Consider the following 16,318-nt stretch of genomic DNA (forward strand, 5'->3'; position numbering starts at 1 on the left):
TCTGTGCTGCCATGCGGACGTGACACCGGCACAACGCGTTTGCCAGAGCAGCCCAGGTTTGTCACGGTCTCTGTGGCACAAGGAAGGAGCCAGCGTGGTCTCCAGAGGGCCCAGGCATGGCAGGGGTTGGTCTCTGGGTGAAACATTCCCATTTCTCAGCTGCACCTGGAGATCCCAGTTCCCAGCCAGATCCAGGGGCAGTGCTTGCCCAGCTGATGGGGCTGCAGGTTCCCACCCCCAGGGCTCAGTGGCCCGTGCCATGGGCTTGCATCACACAGAATGAGGGCTACAGCAGCACCATCCATGTGAGAAGGAAAACAGGAACCCGATGAAGCAGTGATGAAATGATTACACCCAGAATCTGACACACTTGGGAATAACCATGCAGTTGTTTGTATCCTGGCATGTCCATCATCCTTATAGCCTGAAAAATTGGGTGGGGTGTTTAATTCTGTGTCACAGGAACTGTGGCATTAGGATTTGGAAGTTTAAAGGGATAATGACTTAAACATGGCAGCTGTTTCTGGTCACTCCCATCCTGGCCTCCTCTGTCTGGTAAAGATTAGTGACATACTGGCTTCCTGCTCAGCTCCTGTAGCTCTCCCAGGGCAGGAAAGTGCTCTTCAGCACACCCACACCACCAGGGTCCCATCAAAATAAGTGTAGAATGTTTCCTGCAGATTTACAGCATTCTACATCCATGTCATTATTTCTTCATGTCAGTAAAGGCAGCAGAAGATGGGGGTCACTGTCAGCCAAAGCCCCAACACAAATTTGCTGTCAGGGCTCAGACGATTGGGGGTGCCCATACATCCAACCCTGGAGAGCTGGAAAGAGCTCCAGGCTCCTGGAACAAACCATTTCCCTTCAGCCGTGGTTGTCATGTTCACTGCAACCCTGCTGTGGCCTCAGAGGAGGGGCAGGCGCCACACACTGAGCTCCCCCAGCCTGCTGGCAAAAGCTGTGCAGCTGGGAAGGTACAAAAGGCCCGAAGCAGGTATTTTTATTTCATTTTTAATGAGTTGCATGAATGCTATTCAAGCAGAGTTGTCGCGGTGCCTGCTGAACACCTGCCAGGGCAGATGCAGCGCCAGCGGGCACTCGGCACGTGCAACAGCAGCGGGCAGGAGGTCGGGCAGAGCCTGCTGTCTCCTGGTGTTCAGGGAAAAGCCTCTGGAAGGCAGAACGAGGGAGCAGCCCCATCTCTTTACGTCTGCTTACAAGTACAGTCAGAGCTGGCCCCTTGGGAGGGCAGGAGCAGTCTCATTAGAGGCAAGAGAAGGACACATATAGACATCAGGGATGGAGTGATGCTGAATCTCTGGACTTTTTTTAGATTTAAAAGAGCAAAATCTGATTTCTAGCAAGGAGGTCTGCTGACTTAGCAGCAACACATGCCTACAGCCCTGCATTGGAAAACTTTCAAGACCCCCAGCCTCAGTTCCCAGGCTGCAGGACTGACCCACCATGTCTGGATGTTGCTGCTGCTAAGGCAGTGCACACAGTGTAGCTCAGACACTGTAGGTTCCTGGCAGGCCCAGAAACGTCAAGACAAAATTTGGAAACAAACATGGGACTGTGTGATAAACGATTTTTCCCCAGGACTAATACTTGCACATCACAACTCATAACCTTTCCCATCCATGTACTGGAGGACACACAGCAACAGCAGAGTTTCAGGTCTACACTTCAGGGGTTCTTTCTTTCACCCATTAGCATTGACTCAGTCAGTCATGCTGCAAAAGTGAGAGCAAGACAAAAAGAGGGGGAAGAACGACATGGGGAATAACAGAAAGGAGTACCTCTGGGCTGGCAAACTACTGTTAGCAAAGAGGAAACTACTGTTATTAAATTTCTCAGGTACACAGAGAAATTCTAGTGGATAATAAAGCAAGCACAAAGTTTATCTCTGGTCTGGTGCTGTGTCGCTGCATGCCAGGAGTTACATCTCAGCGGGGCAGTTGGCCTGATCAGTGGGCATCATTTTCTCGGTGTCGATCTTGTAGGACTCGAGAACACTCTTCAGGTGCTCCACGGTTTCTGGGTGCATGTCAGGAGCTCTTGACAGAATCCAGGCATAGTCCATGTGGAAGAGCCAGAGGATGTTAGTGCAGGAGTAAACCAGGGAGTAATTTTCATAGTCAGTGGAGATGACCCAGTAAGGGGCAGCAGGCATGACTAGGAGAGAGGAGGGCACCGTGATTGCCGTGTGAAACCAGCTCTGGACAGCTCTGCAGCACCCCAGCCACACTTCCTGGGACTGTTCCCACTTTGACTGCTGCTTACTTGTGGTCAGTACAGGCAGCTATTATTTATAAAAGCCTACCAGGACTCCTTGTCCTGCCCAGAGGAACTTGGGAAAGACACAAAGCCCTGTGAAGGTCTTTCTGGAAAGCTATGACCTGAACAGCTCTCCTGGGCTGATGAAAGCCAGCCCAGCCTCACCAGTGTGGGGGTGCTGGCTGCCAGGAAGGAGCTGTAGTGCTGGGAGCTGACACTGATGATGGGAGGAGCACAGACCACCACCCACTGCCATGGGGAACCCTGGCTCGGGGAGCCAGCTGAGCCCAGTGCTGCTCTCTGGGGCTCTCACCCAGTGAAGGTGGCTGGGGCTGCACATGCTGCAGGTGAAATGGCTGCCAGTGATGCTGTAGCAGCACAGAATTAAGTCTTGCTGTGCTCATGGAACAGTCTTGTACTTCCTTTGCAACTATCCCTCCTCCGACCATTTCTCCAAATAACCCCTCTGCAAAAGAGAGCTATGAAACTGCAGACAGAGGAAAGTGCTGTGCAATGTGGCACAGCACCTCCGCAGGCCCCTGTTGAGTGTTAGAGTGACAAGGGAAGGAACAAGTGAACAAAACCATATTATTAATGGTTATTAAAAGCCACTTGTACGTAGAGGCAGCGTGGGCAAGTAGCTGTACCATAATGTGCAGAAAAACAGCTTATTCTTGGCTCTTGCAGCACTCTGGGGCTGCCTCCCCCACCTCCCCACCTCCCTGTCCCCATCTGTGACATGACCTGGAGGGACAGCAAGGCTGCTGATCTTTCTTGCTTTGAGATCAGCTGGTGAAGGGTTCTCCACCACTGAGGGGGCTGTTGCTGTAAATGGTATATCAGTGTCACCAAACTACTGCCTGCTGGTCACAACATCTGTTTTAGCCCTTTGCTGCGGTGCTGAAGTCGCGTGGGGAGCTCCACCCCTCGCTTTGCAGTTTCTGACCCCTGGTGCCACGGCACAATGCTCAGAGCACAGCCCTGCCCTGGGCACCGGCAGCCTTCCCACCACACTTACACCAGTTAAAGCGGACGCCCAGCTTGGCCGGCTGCTTTACATCCATGTGCATGAGTTCTCCTTCAGCTTCATTGATTTTGCCATTGGCACTAAGGGGAGAATCACAAAGGCGAGAAATAAAGTCAGGAAACTGGGAGATCTCTTTTTCTTTTTTTTTTCCACTTCCACTAAATCATCTCTCCTGACACAACTACGTGCCAAGAGGTGGCTGAAATAGGTACTAGTAAACCCCAGCATCCCTGAGGATGTTTTCAGCAGGCTCAGGGCACAGCAGGTCCTGGGCCAGGTGCAGCTGGGTAGGTGGTCTCTCAGTGAAACCACTCCAGCATCCCAGGCTGCCTCTCTCTAAGTACCCTTGCCAGCTGGATGTCCTTTGGTTCCAGGGTGACAATGACAGAGAGGAAAGAGAGCAAGACTGCTCTGCATTGGGTGGGAGGAAGCCAGCATGGGAGGACGGGAGGATCCCATCCATGATCTTGGATGTGCCAAGGAGCAGCTTAGCTCCTGGTAGTTGTGGAAGGCACGTATTCACTTCTGTTTAATCACCCGTTTTTTCCAGGTCACTGCACATTCCTCTGCACGCAAATTACCTGTACCTGTATGGTGAGCCAAGGTTTCTTTGGCTGCTCGTACAGAGTACTGCCCTGCTGGCAGCAAGCCCTAAGACATGAGCTGCCCAGCTCATAACAGCATTTTTCCACAGATGCCTCAAGACCTGGATGCTGCCTATCAGGCAGGAAAGTTTCACATTTCCCTGCAAAACAGGAACAGCCAAGGAGGAGAAGTGAATGCTGCCAGCAGCAGAGGTCAAGGGGCTGATGCTGGGGCCATGCACACCCAAAATATCCCTAATATTTCAGGGTCCTGAGCTGCTGAAGTAGTGACGGCAATGACTGGATGAATCTCACACAGATTAATGCAGGCACAAATGAATGTCCAGCTGTTTGCCAGGCACAGCCTGAGCAGTGGAGCTGCTGAGACAGTGCTGGGCACGCTGTGAACGGTAGGGATGCTGCTCTGCTTGGACAAAAGGGATGTGTTCCTATGCTGCTGTTATTGTGAGCCAGAACAAAGTCCCCATGCCATGCCAGGAGCACAGGGGACAGCACTTCATTCACTGCTCGCTCCCTCTCATCCATTCAGCCCCTCACAGCAGCAGCCCACAACAGCACAGGCTGGTAATGGAAACAGATTCATTAATACCTGCATCTTTCTGTGTAAGAATCCAGGAGGACTCAGGATAATTGCAAACTATCCTAATTCCCTAATAAAGGGAAGAACATTCACTTCACCACTGATTTAAACTGACAATGATTTCTAATCCCCTTGCACAGCAGTTACTACCTGTGTAAGGTAAATTCTCCAGAAATAGGCTGACTTAAGTAAAGATTACTCATGTGCTGTGCCTTCCCTGCCTCTTTTCCTTGTGTCTCTTTACTCTGGAGCTGAGAGGAGCACAGGGCACAGGCACTTCTGAGCATGCAGGGGCACAAGATGGTAGCTGCCATCCCATAACCAGCTCCTTAATGCCCCCAGAACAGGACACAGGGCATCCAGCTTCTCAGCCATCTCTGGGGCTGACAAGCCAGTCAGGGGGGACATCCAGGCTATTTTATGCTGAGGTCACCACGTACATTTGATCTGTTTTCTTATCACTCACCTTGGACAATGAGACAGAGACCTGGTGATCCTCAGGTCACTGGCAGGAATCAGAGACTCATATCTCTCAGAAGAGCTACTGTAACCACAGGCTGCTTCCCCCAGCACTCTCAGCCCCAGACAGTCTATTTAGAGAAAAATGAACACCAAGGACAGCAAGAGAGGTGTGCCACTGCCATAGTGAGGACATGGCCCGAACACAAACACTTACAGCATCTCCTTGTTGATCACCTTGAACTTCCCGTTCTCCTTCAATGAGTAATTTGCCTGGATGCAGCTTCCTTTCTCAAAAGTTGAGGGCAGCTTCTCTATCTCGTACCATTTCCCCAAATACTGACAGAAGAAAGTTTAAAGAGATGTTTTTATCATGAGTGAGCTGAGGCAGAGCAGCCTGGCTCCTCTGTCAGCACAGTTTTTGCCCCTTAGTGGTTGGGGTTGGGGGGTGAACAGAGCTGCAGACCCACAGTGGCAGCTGTGGCACAAGGTGTGACCAGACCTGCCACCACCCCCTGCACCCAGGCAGTTTGCTGTCACTCCCATGCCCGCTCAGCTTAGCTAGCTACACCCTAGGAGATTTTTAGAAAACTTTTCACACCTTGTTGATATCGAATTCTTCTTGAACTGATGGATCTGGGCATGGTCCCACATGAAACATCTGGCCTTTCCCAATGCTGAAGAGGCTGAGCAGGACTGAGAGCCGCACTGCTGTGCCCAGCATGGCTGCACTGGGATGCAGGCGGGAAATGGACCTGGGCAGAAGGAAAACAGCTGAGCTGGGGCCTCCCGGGAGCAGAGCTTTGTGTGAAATGAAGCACGAGGGATAGGACATGCAGCAGGATACCTCAGGGGCACAGCAAGGAGGAAAGAATCATCAGAAGAGTGCCAAAGAAGTCCCAAGCCCAAAACAGCCTTAAGCCCTGCCTGTGCTCTGAACTCTTGTACTCATCACCCACATGTGACACCTAGCAAGATGCAGGGGTGATAAATGCCCAAGGACCCACAGGAGCATCATTGTTTGTCCAAAGCTGAGGCAAGGGTAAATGCAGGATGTTTGATTTAAATGGTGGAGCACAAGGAGCATACACCAGAGCCAGCAGAGAGCTGGGGCCCTGGGACAGGGATGTGAGCACTGTACACCTGCAGTGTACACCTGCAGTGTACACCTGCATGGTAGGAGGGACATCCCCAGGTAAGCCAGGGCTGCCTGACACTGCAACAGGGTGGGAGAGACCGTGCAGCTCCCTCTGGAGTGGTTTTTGTGTGCCAGGATATACACAGCACTGCAAGGTGGGGAAGTACAGATTCAAATCAGCACCAAATACAATAAGAACAGACCCCCAAAAGCATGGGGTGAGGAGGGAAAGGACAGGTTTTCCTGCAGAGCAGAAGCAGGAGCCGTGCTGCTCACACCCAAACAGTTGCTGGAGCCAGAATGCTGCCCACATGCTTTGGTCTCTGCTTGGGGCAGGTTAGCATGCACAGACCCTGCAGCACTGGGCTGCTCTGCTTCCCTGGCTGGAAACTCCTCCACAGGAGCAGCAGTAACATTTTCCCAAAGTTAAGAAGAAAAGCCCAGTCTGCCTCCAGCTGCAGGCACAGGCCCTACTGCAGACACAGACAGTTCCCATTTTGAGTTTCCCAGTTCAGACATACCTTGGTGGATGAGGCGCAGTGATGCTCCGCAGAGGACCAGGGTGGCAAGGAACAGCTCTGTGGTGAGCTCTCTGCTTCTCTTTATAAGTGTGCTGGGATTATCATTATTCAGCTCTGGAACAAGCCACTCCCTGGTCCTCGACATGTTTAGGTTTTTTGGCAGGCCAGTCAGCTGCCTTAGATCTGCAGCTGGTACGAAGCTGGAGATGGGCTGCAACTCGGCTGCTCACCCAGGCAAACAAAGGCACCCCACGTGTCTGGGTATCGCCTGCAGCTGCAAGAGCTCTCTGACTTGCAGCCACTCACTAAAGCCTGGGTGGGTGCAAATGGCAGGGGAAGGAGAAAAATGCCACAGCCTTTGAGAGGCGCTGGAGCCAGCAGCAGGTCCCATCCTGTGCCCTCTGGTCCAGCAGCAGCCATGGCCATGCTCCAAGGGGGGACATGCAGCCTCCTCTGCCTCCTACTTGAGCCCTGGAGATCCTCCAGGCCACTGCAATGTCCTTGTCCCCACCACAGTCACTTGCTGCGAGAACATGAGGAGCATGAAGCAGTGCATCACAGGTTTGTCTGAGGAGCTGTAAGACCTTTCAGCAGTTTCTTCTAGACTTTTAAACCTTATTACAAGGAAAGATGCTGCTGCAATTAATTCCCTGCTGACCTGGCACTTTTTCCAACAGGTGCCCAGCAAATGCCTTTGACAGCAGAGCAGCCATGTGTGAAGGCAGCGGGTCCCAAGAGTTATGCAAGAAGAGTTGAGTAATTGACAGGAAGCTCTGTGTTTAATTACATTTTAATCTAATCTCTGTTGAGACTTTCTCTCTCCAGGTGTGTTTTTACATGCTGCCCTGCATGCCTTACTCACACATGCACACACACACACACAAGATCCTGACTGCCCAAATGCCACCCCAAGAGCCACAGATAGCTCAGTCCTGTCCCCTTCCAGGGCCGTGCAGCCGAGTTGTGCCCTGAAACACAGCACAGCCAAGATGTGTCCTCGGACCTCAACGACCACCAGAGCTGTGCCTGCCTCATCCAAAGCAGAGCCAGCAGCACCAGCTGGGGATGAATGGCCCAGGGGAGCACACGGTCCATGGTCTGCCACAGCACCTGGCACAGGGCAGAGGAGCATGCAGGGCTCTCCCTGCCTCCATACAGCTCATTAGTGCTTTGGCAGCCACCCATGTCCCTGATGGGGTTGCTCTGGCTGCCCATGTCAAAGTCAGAGATGTCCTGCAGACTTTCTGCAAGCCCCACATTCACCTGCACCTCTTGCAATGCAAACAGGTTAGCAGTCAGGAAATCCCTGGACAGACCCTGACCTGAATGGTACAAGTGCTGCCATGCTGCAGTGCACTGCTGGGATTCCCCACGCACTGCACACCAGCAAGCAATTTTTCTCCTGACCTCAGCTGCCCACATCCTGCAGAGCAATCAGAGGAGAAAGTCCTGCAAAAGAGCCAGCTTGGCTACAGTGGAACATTTGCATGTGGAGGTGTGTCTGTGTGCTTATCCACATCTGCACATGGAGCATTCTCCTATGGGATGGAGCAAGGACTCCTTGGCTGTGGGGGCAGCAATGTGCCCTTGGCAGGAATGGTTCTGAGGAAGCCTTTTACACTACTGCAGCAGGAGGGGCTCCTGCTTGCTCTGGCCTGCAGGTGCTGCCCTGCAGTGCCCAAGGGCTGCCCTGCAGTGCCAGCCCTGCCAGGGACATAACTGGGCTGGGCACTGCCGTTTTGTCTCCTGGCACACTGGAGCCAGAGTCACACCAGAGCACTGAGGTGTTCACCCAGGAACTCCTGCTGCAGGAGCATGCAGGACTGGGCCATGGCCAGGATGCTGAGAAGTCAGGAGCCAGCAGGAGCTGGCACTCCTTGAGCCCCACTGAGAGTGGAGATGACAGGTGGGGTGGGCTCAGCTATTGCCATCACCCCCCCTTGCAGCCAGCACCAACAACACTGGAAGAAACCCCATCTTTGCAAGAAATCCCACACCTAGCCAAAAGCAGCACCCTCAGAAGTGCAGGAGCTGCAGTGGAGCCCTATTTCTCCACTGGCCACTGCCAGCCAAGGAGCACCCCATGGGTGCCAAGGCACTGCACAGCTTGAACACAGATGATGAGAGCTGACAGCTGAGCTCGCTGCCACTGCTGGGATGTCTCCACACAAGCACTGGCTGCACCTTCCCCAGGGGCACATTTCTGGGCTCTGGCTGACCACAGAAGGAAGCACCCAGGTATCTGCTGCTCATCTCTTGGAGAGGAGCAGGTTTGGGATGCTGCAGCTGAGTCCCTGCTTGGGGCAAGCTGGCCAGGACATGTTCAGTGGCCACCCCAGGACCCTCCTGTCATTCCACCTCCAGCACCAGCAGCACCACTTGCCCGCACAGACCAGAGCCTGCTCCATGTCTCACCTGTCATTAGCCCACAGCAGGATTATGCTCTGAGCCGCTCCAGAGCAAGGGCTCGGGAAAAAGCATAACCTTATAATTGCACCAAATTGTAGGGTGGGAGCATCATCTCCACCTGGTAAGCAGTTTGTACCCTGGAGCAGAGGAGGGGCCACACATCAAAGGGCAGGAAGCTGGAGCAGGGGAGGGAGGACAGGAAGGAGGAAAGCTGTGGAGAAATCAGGGCAAGCAGGGGGGACACCAGACACGCTCGGAATGCTTCATGCAAGAATGAAACCTCCCCCACATTTCTGGGTAATGAGGCAGCTGCAGGGCAGGCTGCAGGGCTTGTGCACAGGACACGGACACTGAGGTACCACGGGGGCTGCAGGAGGATGGGGCAGCGCTGCCTGCAGGGCAGGGGGGCTGTGAGTGGGGGGTGGGCAGGAGTGGGTGCGGAGCATACACGGGGTGAGGTGGCATGAGCCACACAGCACGTGCGGGGGGACGGGGGGCAGCATTTACAGACAGACGACATTGGCTGGGATATTCTCACGCTGCCAGTCGTCCGTTTCAGAGACAAAGCTCACCTGGCTCCAGCGAGACGATGCAACAGCACTGAGTGCTGCCAGCAAAGAAAACCCCCTTGTCAGAGCAAGCTAGAAGTGCAGATAAAGTTCAGCCAGCAGAGGGCTAGCACAGGGCAGTGCCACTCCACCCGTGACGTTCTACCTGTAGCCGACCTGGCTTAGTGCAGGACTGAGATTGTCCTGCTGCATCCCCCCAGCTATCAACTCTTGGCACCTATGAAACAGAGCAGCCTCAGCCAGCGAGGCCTGGTGGGGACAGGGACCTGCCCCCCCGGGGAAAGGCTGTCGTACCACGCTGGGTCTCCAGCTGGGATTTCAGCAGCTGCAGAGAACCAGGATAACCTGGGAGTGCTGAGAGTCCCACCATGGAGACTTCGTTTGTATGGACAGCTCTTCCTTTTTGCCACTACCTTTCATGGTGCCTTCCATTTTGTTTTTCTTCCTCTTCTCCAGAAAATGGGGCTTTGTGTTGGCCAACAAGTTGTAACACGTATATAGAAAAAAAAATTAACAAGTAGGAGACAAGACCGAGTAAAGAAAAGCAGGTGGGAATTTTCCTCTGTAGGAGTGGCAAAAAGTGCTTTGAAATCTGTTTATGCAAAATGGTGTAAAATTTTTAATTACACTTAAGACAGCAAAGGAAGTAAACAGATTCTGGATGCATGAACTGGCCTCTGGGATATGGGAACTTTGTCCCATGCAAGTGCACAAAAGATGTTGTGATTAATTTATATACAATTAGTAAGTAGCTCTCCACCTTGGAAGTTATCCACTTATGTATTCAAAACACAAGAAGCCAAAGAGAGAGAATGTAGGAAGTTAGAAAACTAAAAAGGGTATTATTATTTAAGGGACAGTCCTATCATGCAGGACCAGCAGTGTTTCTGGCTGTGCTGAGGAAGGCTCCACAGCCTAACTGGCATTGCCACCAAGATCTGAATCCTTGCAGAGAGAGAAGCCAGAGGGATATTTACTCTTAAGAAAGTAGAAAAAACAAAACAGAGAGAAGGAAAACAAGGTCTCTGTATGCAGAAATACACTGTATATCTGGACCAGTGACAAAGCTTTGGCCCAGTGCCATGTCACCCCTGTGGATGTGCTCACTATAAAAACCGGAGTTTAAGCAGTGCCCATAATCCTGGGGTTGTGCTACATTCCAGTGCCCCACATGAAGGGCTGTCTGATGCTGCTAAATAAGGTTTAGAGAATTTTGTTGATGCATTTGCTGCTGGGTTCTCACAGCAGAGCCTGGGTACAGGCAGAGCAGGCATTCGGCCAGGTTTGTTCTCACAGAGAGGAGCGAGGAGGGCACAGCCTAAGGGGGCAGAGTAGGACATCTCCAATGGATGTAGGAGCAGATCCCATGTGCATTTACCAGATTCCTGTGGGCCCTGTCTGGGAATGCCCACTCAGATTTGAGCACTGTGGGCACTGCAGGGCCCTGGCTGTGTGGTTTGGCTCAGCACAAGGTGCTGCTCCCATCCTCTGTGCCCCACTGAGCCCAGCCCAGAGAGCACCCCACTGCCCTGCTCTGCATCCCCTTCTCAGAGGAGAGCTCCCACATTCCCCAGTGGATTCATTATGCTTTTTTCTCAACCAGCAACATTTAGCCTATTGAAACATACTGTAAATTATCTAAAAAATATCATTAAGCATGTTTAGAGAGCTTTTTCTGCAAAGGAACTTTCTGTTCTCATGGAGGAAGCACAGTGATCTGTTCACAGCATTACCAGCTCTATCCAAGAGATGCCCAAGTAAGGCTATTTAAAGCCCACAGCCCTATTTTCTGCAGCTAAGCCATATTTCAACCCTTAGCTCAGGCATGTTTTAGTGCAGTTATACAATTTTATTTTCTATGACCTATATACAACCTACATCTTCCTCATGACACAGATTTATAGTGAGTGGGTAATTGCAGCTCTGCTCACGGAAAGAGAAAACAGCCTCTGCTACATTGAGGAATGCAATTAAGAAATCTCCTGCAGATTATGCTGTCCTGCCAGCCAAGCAGGAAGCCCTTTGGCAGGGACGTGGATTCTCCTGCTGCCAGAGCACTTTGGAGCCTGCTTCAAGTCAGCAACTTGCATTCCTGGGCACCAGGAGCCCAGGAATCACACAGGGAGTTCAGGGGTGGCCTCAGACTCTCAGATATCCCTCACTCTTAGGCCTCAAGGCTGTTTTATATGTGTTTTATATATGCACCAGGAAGACACAAGGGCAGCACTTTGGCCCTGAAGAACTTCTTGACCAGCCAGCCCAGCATTTCCATCCCATATCTCTGAGTCCCCCAATCTCACACCACAGGTCAGAGGAGAACTTTAAGAATACCCTTTCTGAAAGAGCAAATCTCATCCCTCCACACAGCCTCTGTGTTTGGCTCTGCCTGTGAATACTGCATTGAGGCCACCGAGCCCAAGCACACACAGCTTGCATTGAAACACAGGCCTAAGCGTTTGCCAGACTGGAATTTACATTGTACAGAAATAAATAACATAAATTCAGTGGTCAGTGCTCTGACTTTGGTGCAATACATGGTTACAGTATGAAATGGCACAGAGATACCATTCATGGTGAGTTTCATTCAAACCAGTTGGGAGATCTTAGGAGTGATTAGTTTAGACAGTATTAAAAATGCTTCTATCTGTGCTGCACCCCAGGAATACTAGTCAGGTGTGTATTTCAGTGTAAAGAAACCTGGCGTGAGGACATGCATGCATTATGCACATGCCACACCTTGCATTCCCTGACATAATTATTCTTGAGAAATGGCTATTACCCATGGACTAGAACAAAAGCTTCTTGCACCAGGACAGATGTACAGGAGTGTAGGAACTTCCTTGGGATGCAAGATCAGCCTGAGACTGATATTAATTCTGTAAGTGTCCATGCACAGACAGAGCTGGAAGCCAGCTCCTGACTTGTGCCTGCAGGAGGGAAAGCTGCCTGAAGCAGGAGCTGGGCTGGCTGGGCCAAGTGCCATCCTTGCCCACAGGGACCTGGGGGCTTCCTGCTCCTCTTAGTGCCTGTTAGTGCTGCAGCAAGGGAGCAGCCACCCCGTACAGGTGTCCCCAAAGCCTGAGGGAACCAGGCAGCTCATGTGTGGTTCAGGGCTGTAAAAGTGGCAGTGTTGCAAAAAGAAGGTCCAGATGTGCTCTTGGGCTACAGAGTCTTAGGGACTTGCTTGTTGATAAAGGTGTACAGCAAAAGAACCTGTGCAGGGAGGGCATGAGGTTGTGACTTAGTGTGTGGGCCAAGAGTATATGGGAAGGATGGGGAGAGAGGTATTTCCTGTGTGTGCACATGGTGTGGCAGCAGCTCCCAGTAAAAGCACTGGCTCCATCCCCACACCAGGGCTAGCCCTGAGGAAACTCCATGCTGGAGTCCCTTGTTGGGACGGATGGACCCCTGCACCCATTGGATGACTGTGTCCTGCAGCTCTTCAAAGCCATCTTGTGCCAACAGCCAAGCCACCACACTATTTCACCCCCTTTATAGATGACCTCTGCTACCTTGAAGCCTTTTCTGAGTCCCCAGAAAAAATACACACCAATCTGAGTGCAGATTTTCTTCAGGCACTTCCTCATTATCAAAGTGCACCTCAGCTGTACTGGAGTACTTGATCCTCATTTCTTCTTTGGAGGGCTGCCAGGCTAAGTACCTGCACAAGCTTTCCACATAGAGGGAAGCTGTACAGCCATACTCCAGACACCCACTGGATGTCTCCAGCAGGACACAGGGACTGACACATCCCTTACCAGGGTGCATTCCCTCTCCCAACAGCTCCCTCCTTAGTCATGCTTCCTGGAGCAATTGTTGCCTCTCATTAGAGCTGGAAAGGGAAGGTGCTTTGCTGTGCTCTGTATGCTTCAACACCTCTGAGCAAGCAGAAACCAGCAAGGAGACACCAGGACAGCGTGCTGACTGATTGTCATAGTAACCCTGGTTAAAGTCTGACCAGGAAAATGATTTCTACTACAGCACTTGACCCCACAAGGTGATAAGTACCACCCACACCCCTGGGAGCACAATTGCTCTGGTGTGCAGTAATAGACCATGCAGAGTTTTCCCCCAGGCCGCTGTTCAAGGTCCCTGGGCAAGGTGCCTGTGGGGTGATGGTTAACCTTGGTGCCTGTTTAAGAGCAGCACAATGGTGTTAATGCCCGCCCTCAACCTGGCACCTTCCTCCCTGCAGCTCTAACAATTCAGAGGACTTTAAAAGCCACTTGTAGCAGCCTTCACGCAGAAGACTGGAGTCACCACATTTATTATTCTACCACAAAAAGTAATTCAGCCTATGGGAAGGGGGATAATACCTATTCTGGCATCAGTTATAACAATAACTCCAGCATGGGCAGGGTGGTGGCAGAGGTAGTTGGAAAAGTAGGGGAGCTTGGTGCAGGTAGAGTGATTTATTCAGGGCATTTAGTGAACCTGTAGCAGTGCCAGGGCCAGAAGTGCTTCATCTCAGTCCCAGGCAGAAGTCTTTCCACTAAACCATTAAAACAGACCAGCTCATACCTGGTTCCTCTGCTGAACACTCTTTTTACAACCAAAGCAAGAATTCTTTCATTTTTCCTGTTTTGACTTTTATTTATGTCTTGGCAAGCACAGTGAAGGAAGATCTCAGGTAACCAGATCTGTTCCGTCTGTGTGCTGGAGCTGGAAACAACTGGGAAACACCACTGCCCTTCTCAACATCATCTGCTAGGTCCTGCACAAGAAAGAGTTTTCATACCAGGGGCCATGCTCGGGGGGATGGACAACCTTGTGCAGTGCTGGCTGTGGAATACCACCCTGGCCATACATATGGGGGTAAAACACAATCAGCTTCTCTGTAAGGGCAGAGGAAAGCAATACTGCACACCCACACCAAGGGCGTGGGCAGGGACCCCCTCTGTCACTGCTCTGTTGGCAAAAAGTGCTGTGAGACAAAGCACCCTGAGGGAACCAGATCAAGCTGCCCTGCAGGCAGTGAATTATGGCATGTTCACTGCACCATGCTGTGAGAAGTGCACTGAACCCTGGCTCAGCCAAGCGCTGTGCCCAGAGCTGCCTTCAGCACCAGCGGAATGATGCTGCCAGCCATCCTGCCAAGGGCTCTGGAGAGCTCTTCCCTTCAAGACACCACAGGAGAAGGCACTGGATGCCGCAGGAGACCTGCACACACAGCTACTTTGTGCCTTCTGATAAGCTGCTGTCAGGGCTGATGTATTATTTATCAGTATTTTGAGGTGAAAACACAGGTCTACTGTTGCCTCAAAGAGCACCAGGGGAGAGAATGATAGGGCTGTATCAGTAACATCCCTGTGGCCCTTCCAACGCTGCTGAGAATGAATTAACTGTGTCTGGCTCCAGGCCAGGCCCTGGAGGTGGAGCTGGCTCTGTTACAAATTCTCTATTTGTAGCATCTCTCCAATCCCCAGGGCTCAGGCTGCTGGCTGAGAAACCTGCTGGTATTGGTTTGGGTTTGTTTCTAAGACATTTTTCAGTATTGTGGTTACACAAGAAGCTGTAAACTTGTGTTTCAAAACCCCAGCCAGAAGCACAGGTGCTGTTTATACAGCTATTTACACAGCATCAGCATGTTCAAGGGGGGGTCTTTAAGCTAGGAAGATAAACCCATCCTAGGTTTGTGAGGTCTTCAAGTTTCCAGAAGGCTGAGCAAGCCTCCCGTGTGCAGGTGCGCTGGGTGGCAGTGTTGCAGAGCTGGGTGCTGCAGAAACCCCAAAGCCTGCAAAAGTCCCACGCCCAGGCACTGCCCTGGCCACTGGCAGAGGGCTGAGCCAGCACCTACCTCCCTGTGCAAGGCAGGATCTCAGCAGCCCTTCTCACCTCTTTTGGCTGTTGTGAAGAGCTTTAGCACAGATTCCTAATCTCCCCTTGACATGTTTGTCCAACTGATAGTCCTGATGTTTTTCTTTATTTTTTTTTTTCTCAAGGAAGAGGAGAAACCCTGGGGGAAGCAGTCTGCCTGGGAGACAGAGTGACCCCACAAGACTTTTTGGAGCAGGGGAGAGGCCACCAGAAGCAGAAGTAAGACCCTGACCTGGGGCAGAGGAGAGCTGTGCTGAATAGTCTCCCATCCTGGTTTCAGGGCACTGTTGTGTGTGAAAGCGCTGCCATCATGGGCCTCCTTTTCCCAAGAACATTTCTGGCAGTGGGCAGTTTCTCAGCTACAAGTTCAAAGCCAGATGTGCAAGAAGTGCTTCTCAAATTCTAAACTTTCCCCTAACACTTATCAACTCCATCCCAACCGTTAACTAGCAGACAATGCCAATTCACAAGTCAGTCATGGGCATCATCTGTCCAGAAACAGGAGTATCCATAATCTTGGACTCAAGGAGAGCACTCACTTGGATAACATTCTGGCATCCCTCGTGCTGTGGTTTTTCACTAGTGCTCTGTAACCAGACAGCACCTACAGGTGCTACTACTTGGAAGGAAAGTGGCACACAGAAATACCATGATGATTAACATTATCTAGGAGCAATCACATCCTGCTGCCCACATGTTTATCCCAGTGCTGGGTCTTGCCCATCAGCATGTCAAGAGTAGTTCCCAGGAGCACCACACAGCTGGCACTTGGTACAGCAGCCTCCTGGACAGCTCCACAGCTGCTTGAGATCTGCAGCCACATCAGAACAGCAAACCTAAGTCATCGACCCTTGACAGTGGTAAAGATTTGTGATGCCCAGAAGAAGTTTAGATTGCCATCCTCTGTGTAGCT

General features: G+C 51.6%; 1 protein-coding gene across 1 annotated transcript; it reads right to left on the minus strand.

Annotated features, from left to right (window-relative positions):
* Positions 1 to 998: 998 nt before the first annotated feature.
* On the minus strand, positions 999 to 6,715 carry APOD (apolipoprotein D). Its single transcript, XM_053951802.1, has 5 exons — positions 6,611 to 6,715; positions 5,553 to 5,706; positions 5,169 to 5,290; positions 3,299 to 3,387; positions 999 to 2,178 (listed from the first exon to the last, which is right to left on the minus strand). The coding sequence occupies exons 2-5, from the start codon at positions 5,673 to 5,675 to the stop codon at positions 1,943 to 1,945; spliced, it is 570 nt and encodes a 189-aa protein (XP_053807777.1). The 5' UTR covers positions 5,676 to 5,706; positions 6,611 to 6,715; the 3' UTR covers positions 999 to 1,942.
* Positions 6,716 to 16,318: the final 9,603 nt, after the last annotated feature.

Source organism: Vidua chalybeata, chromosome 10 (assembly GCF_026979565.1).
Source record: "Vidua chalybeata isolate OUT-0048 chromosome 10, bVidCha1 merged haplotype, whole genome shotgun sequence".
NCBI classification, from domain to species: domain Eukaryota; kingdom Metazoa; phylum Chordata; class Aves; order Passeriformes; family Viduidae; genus Vidua; species Vidua chalybeata.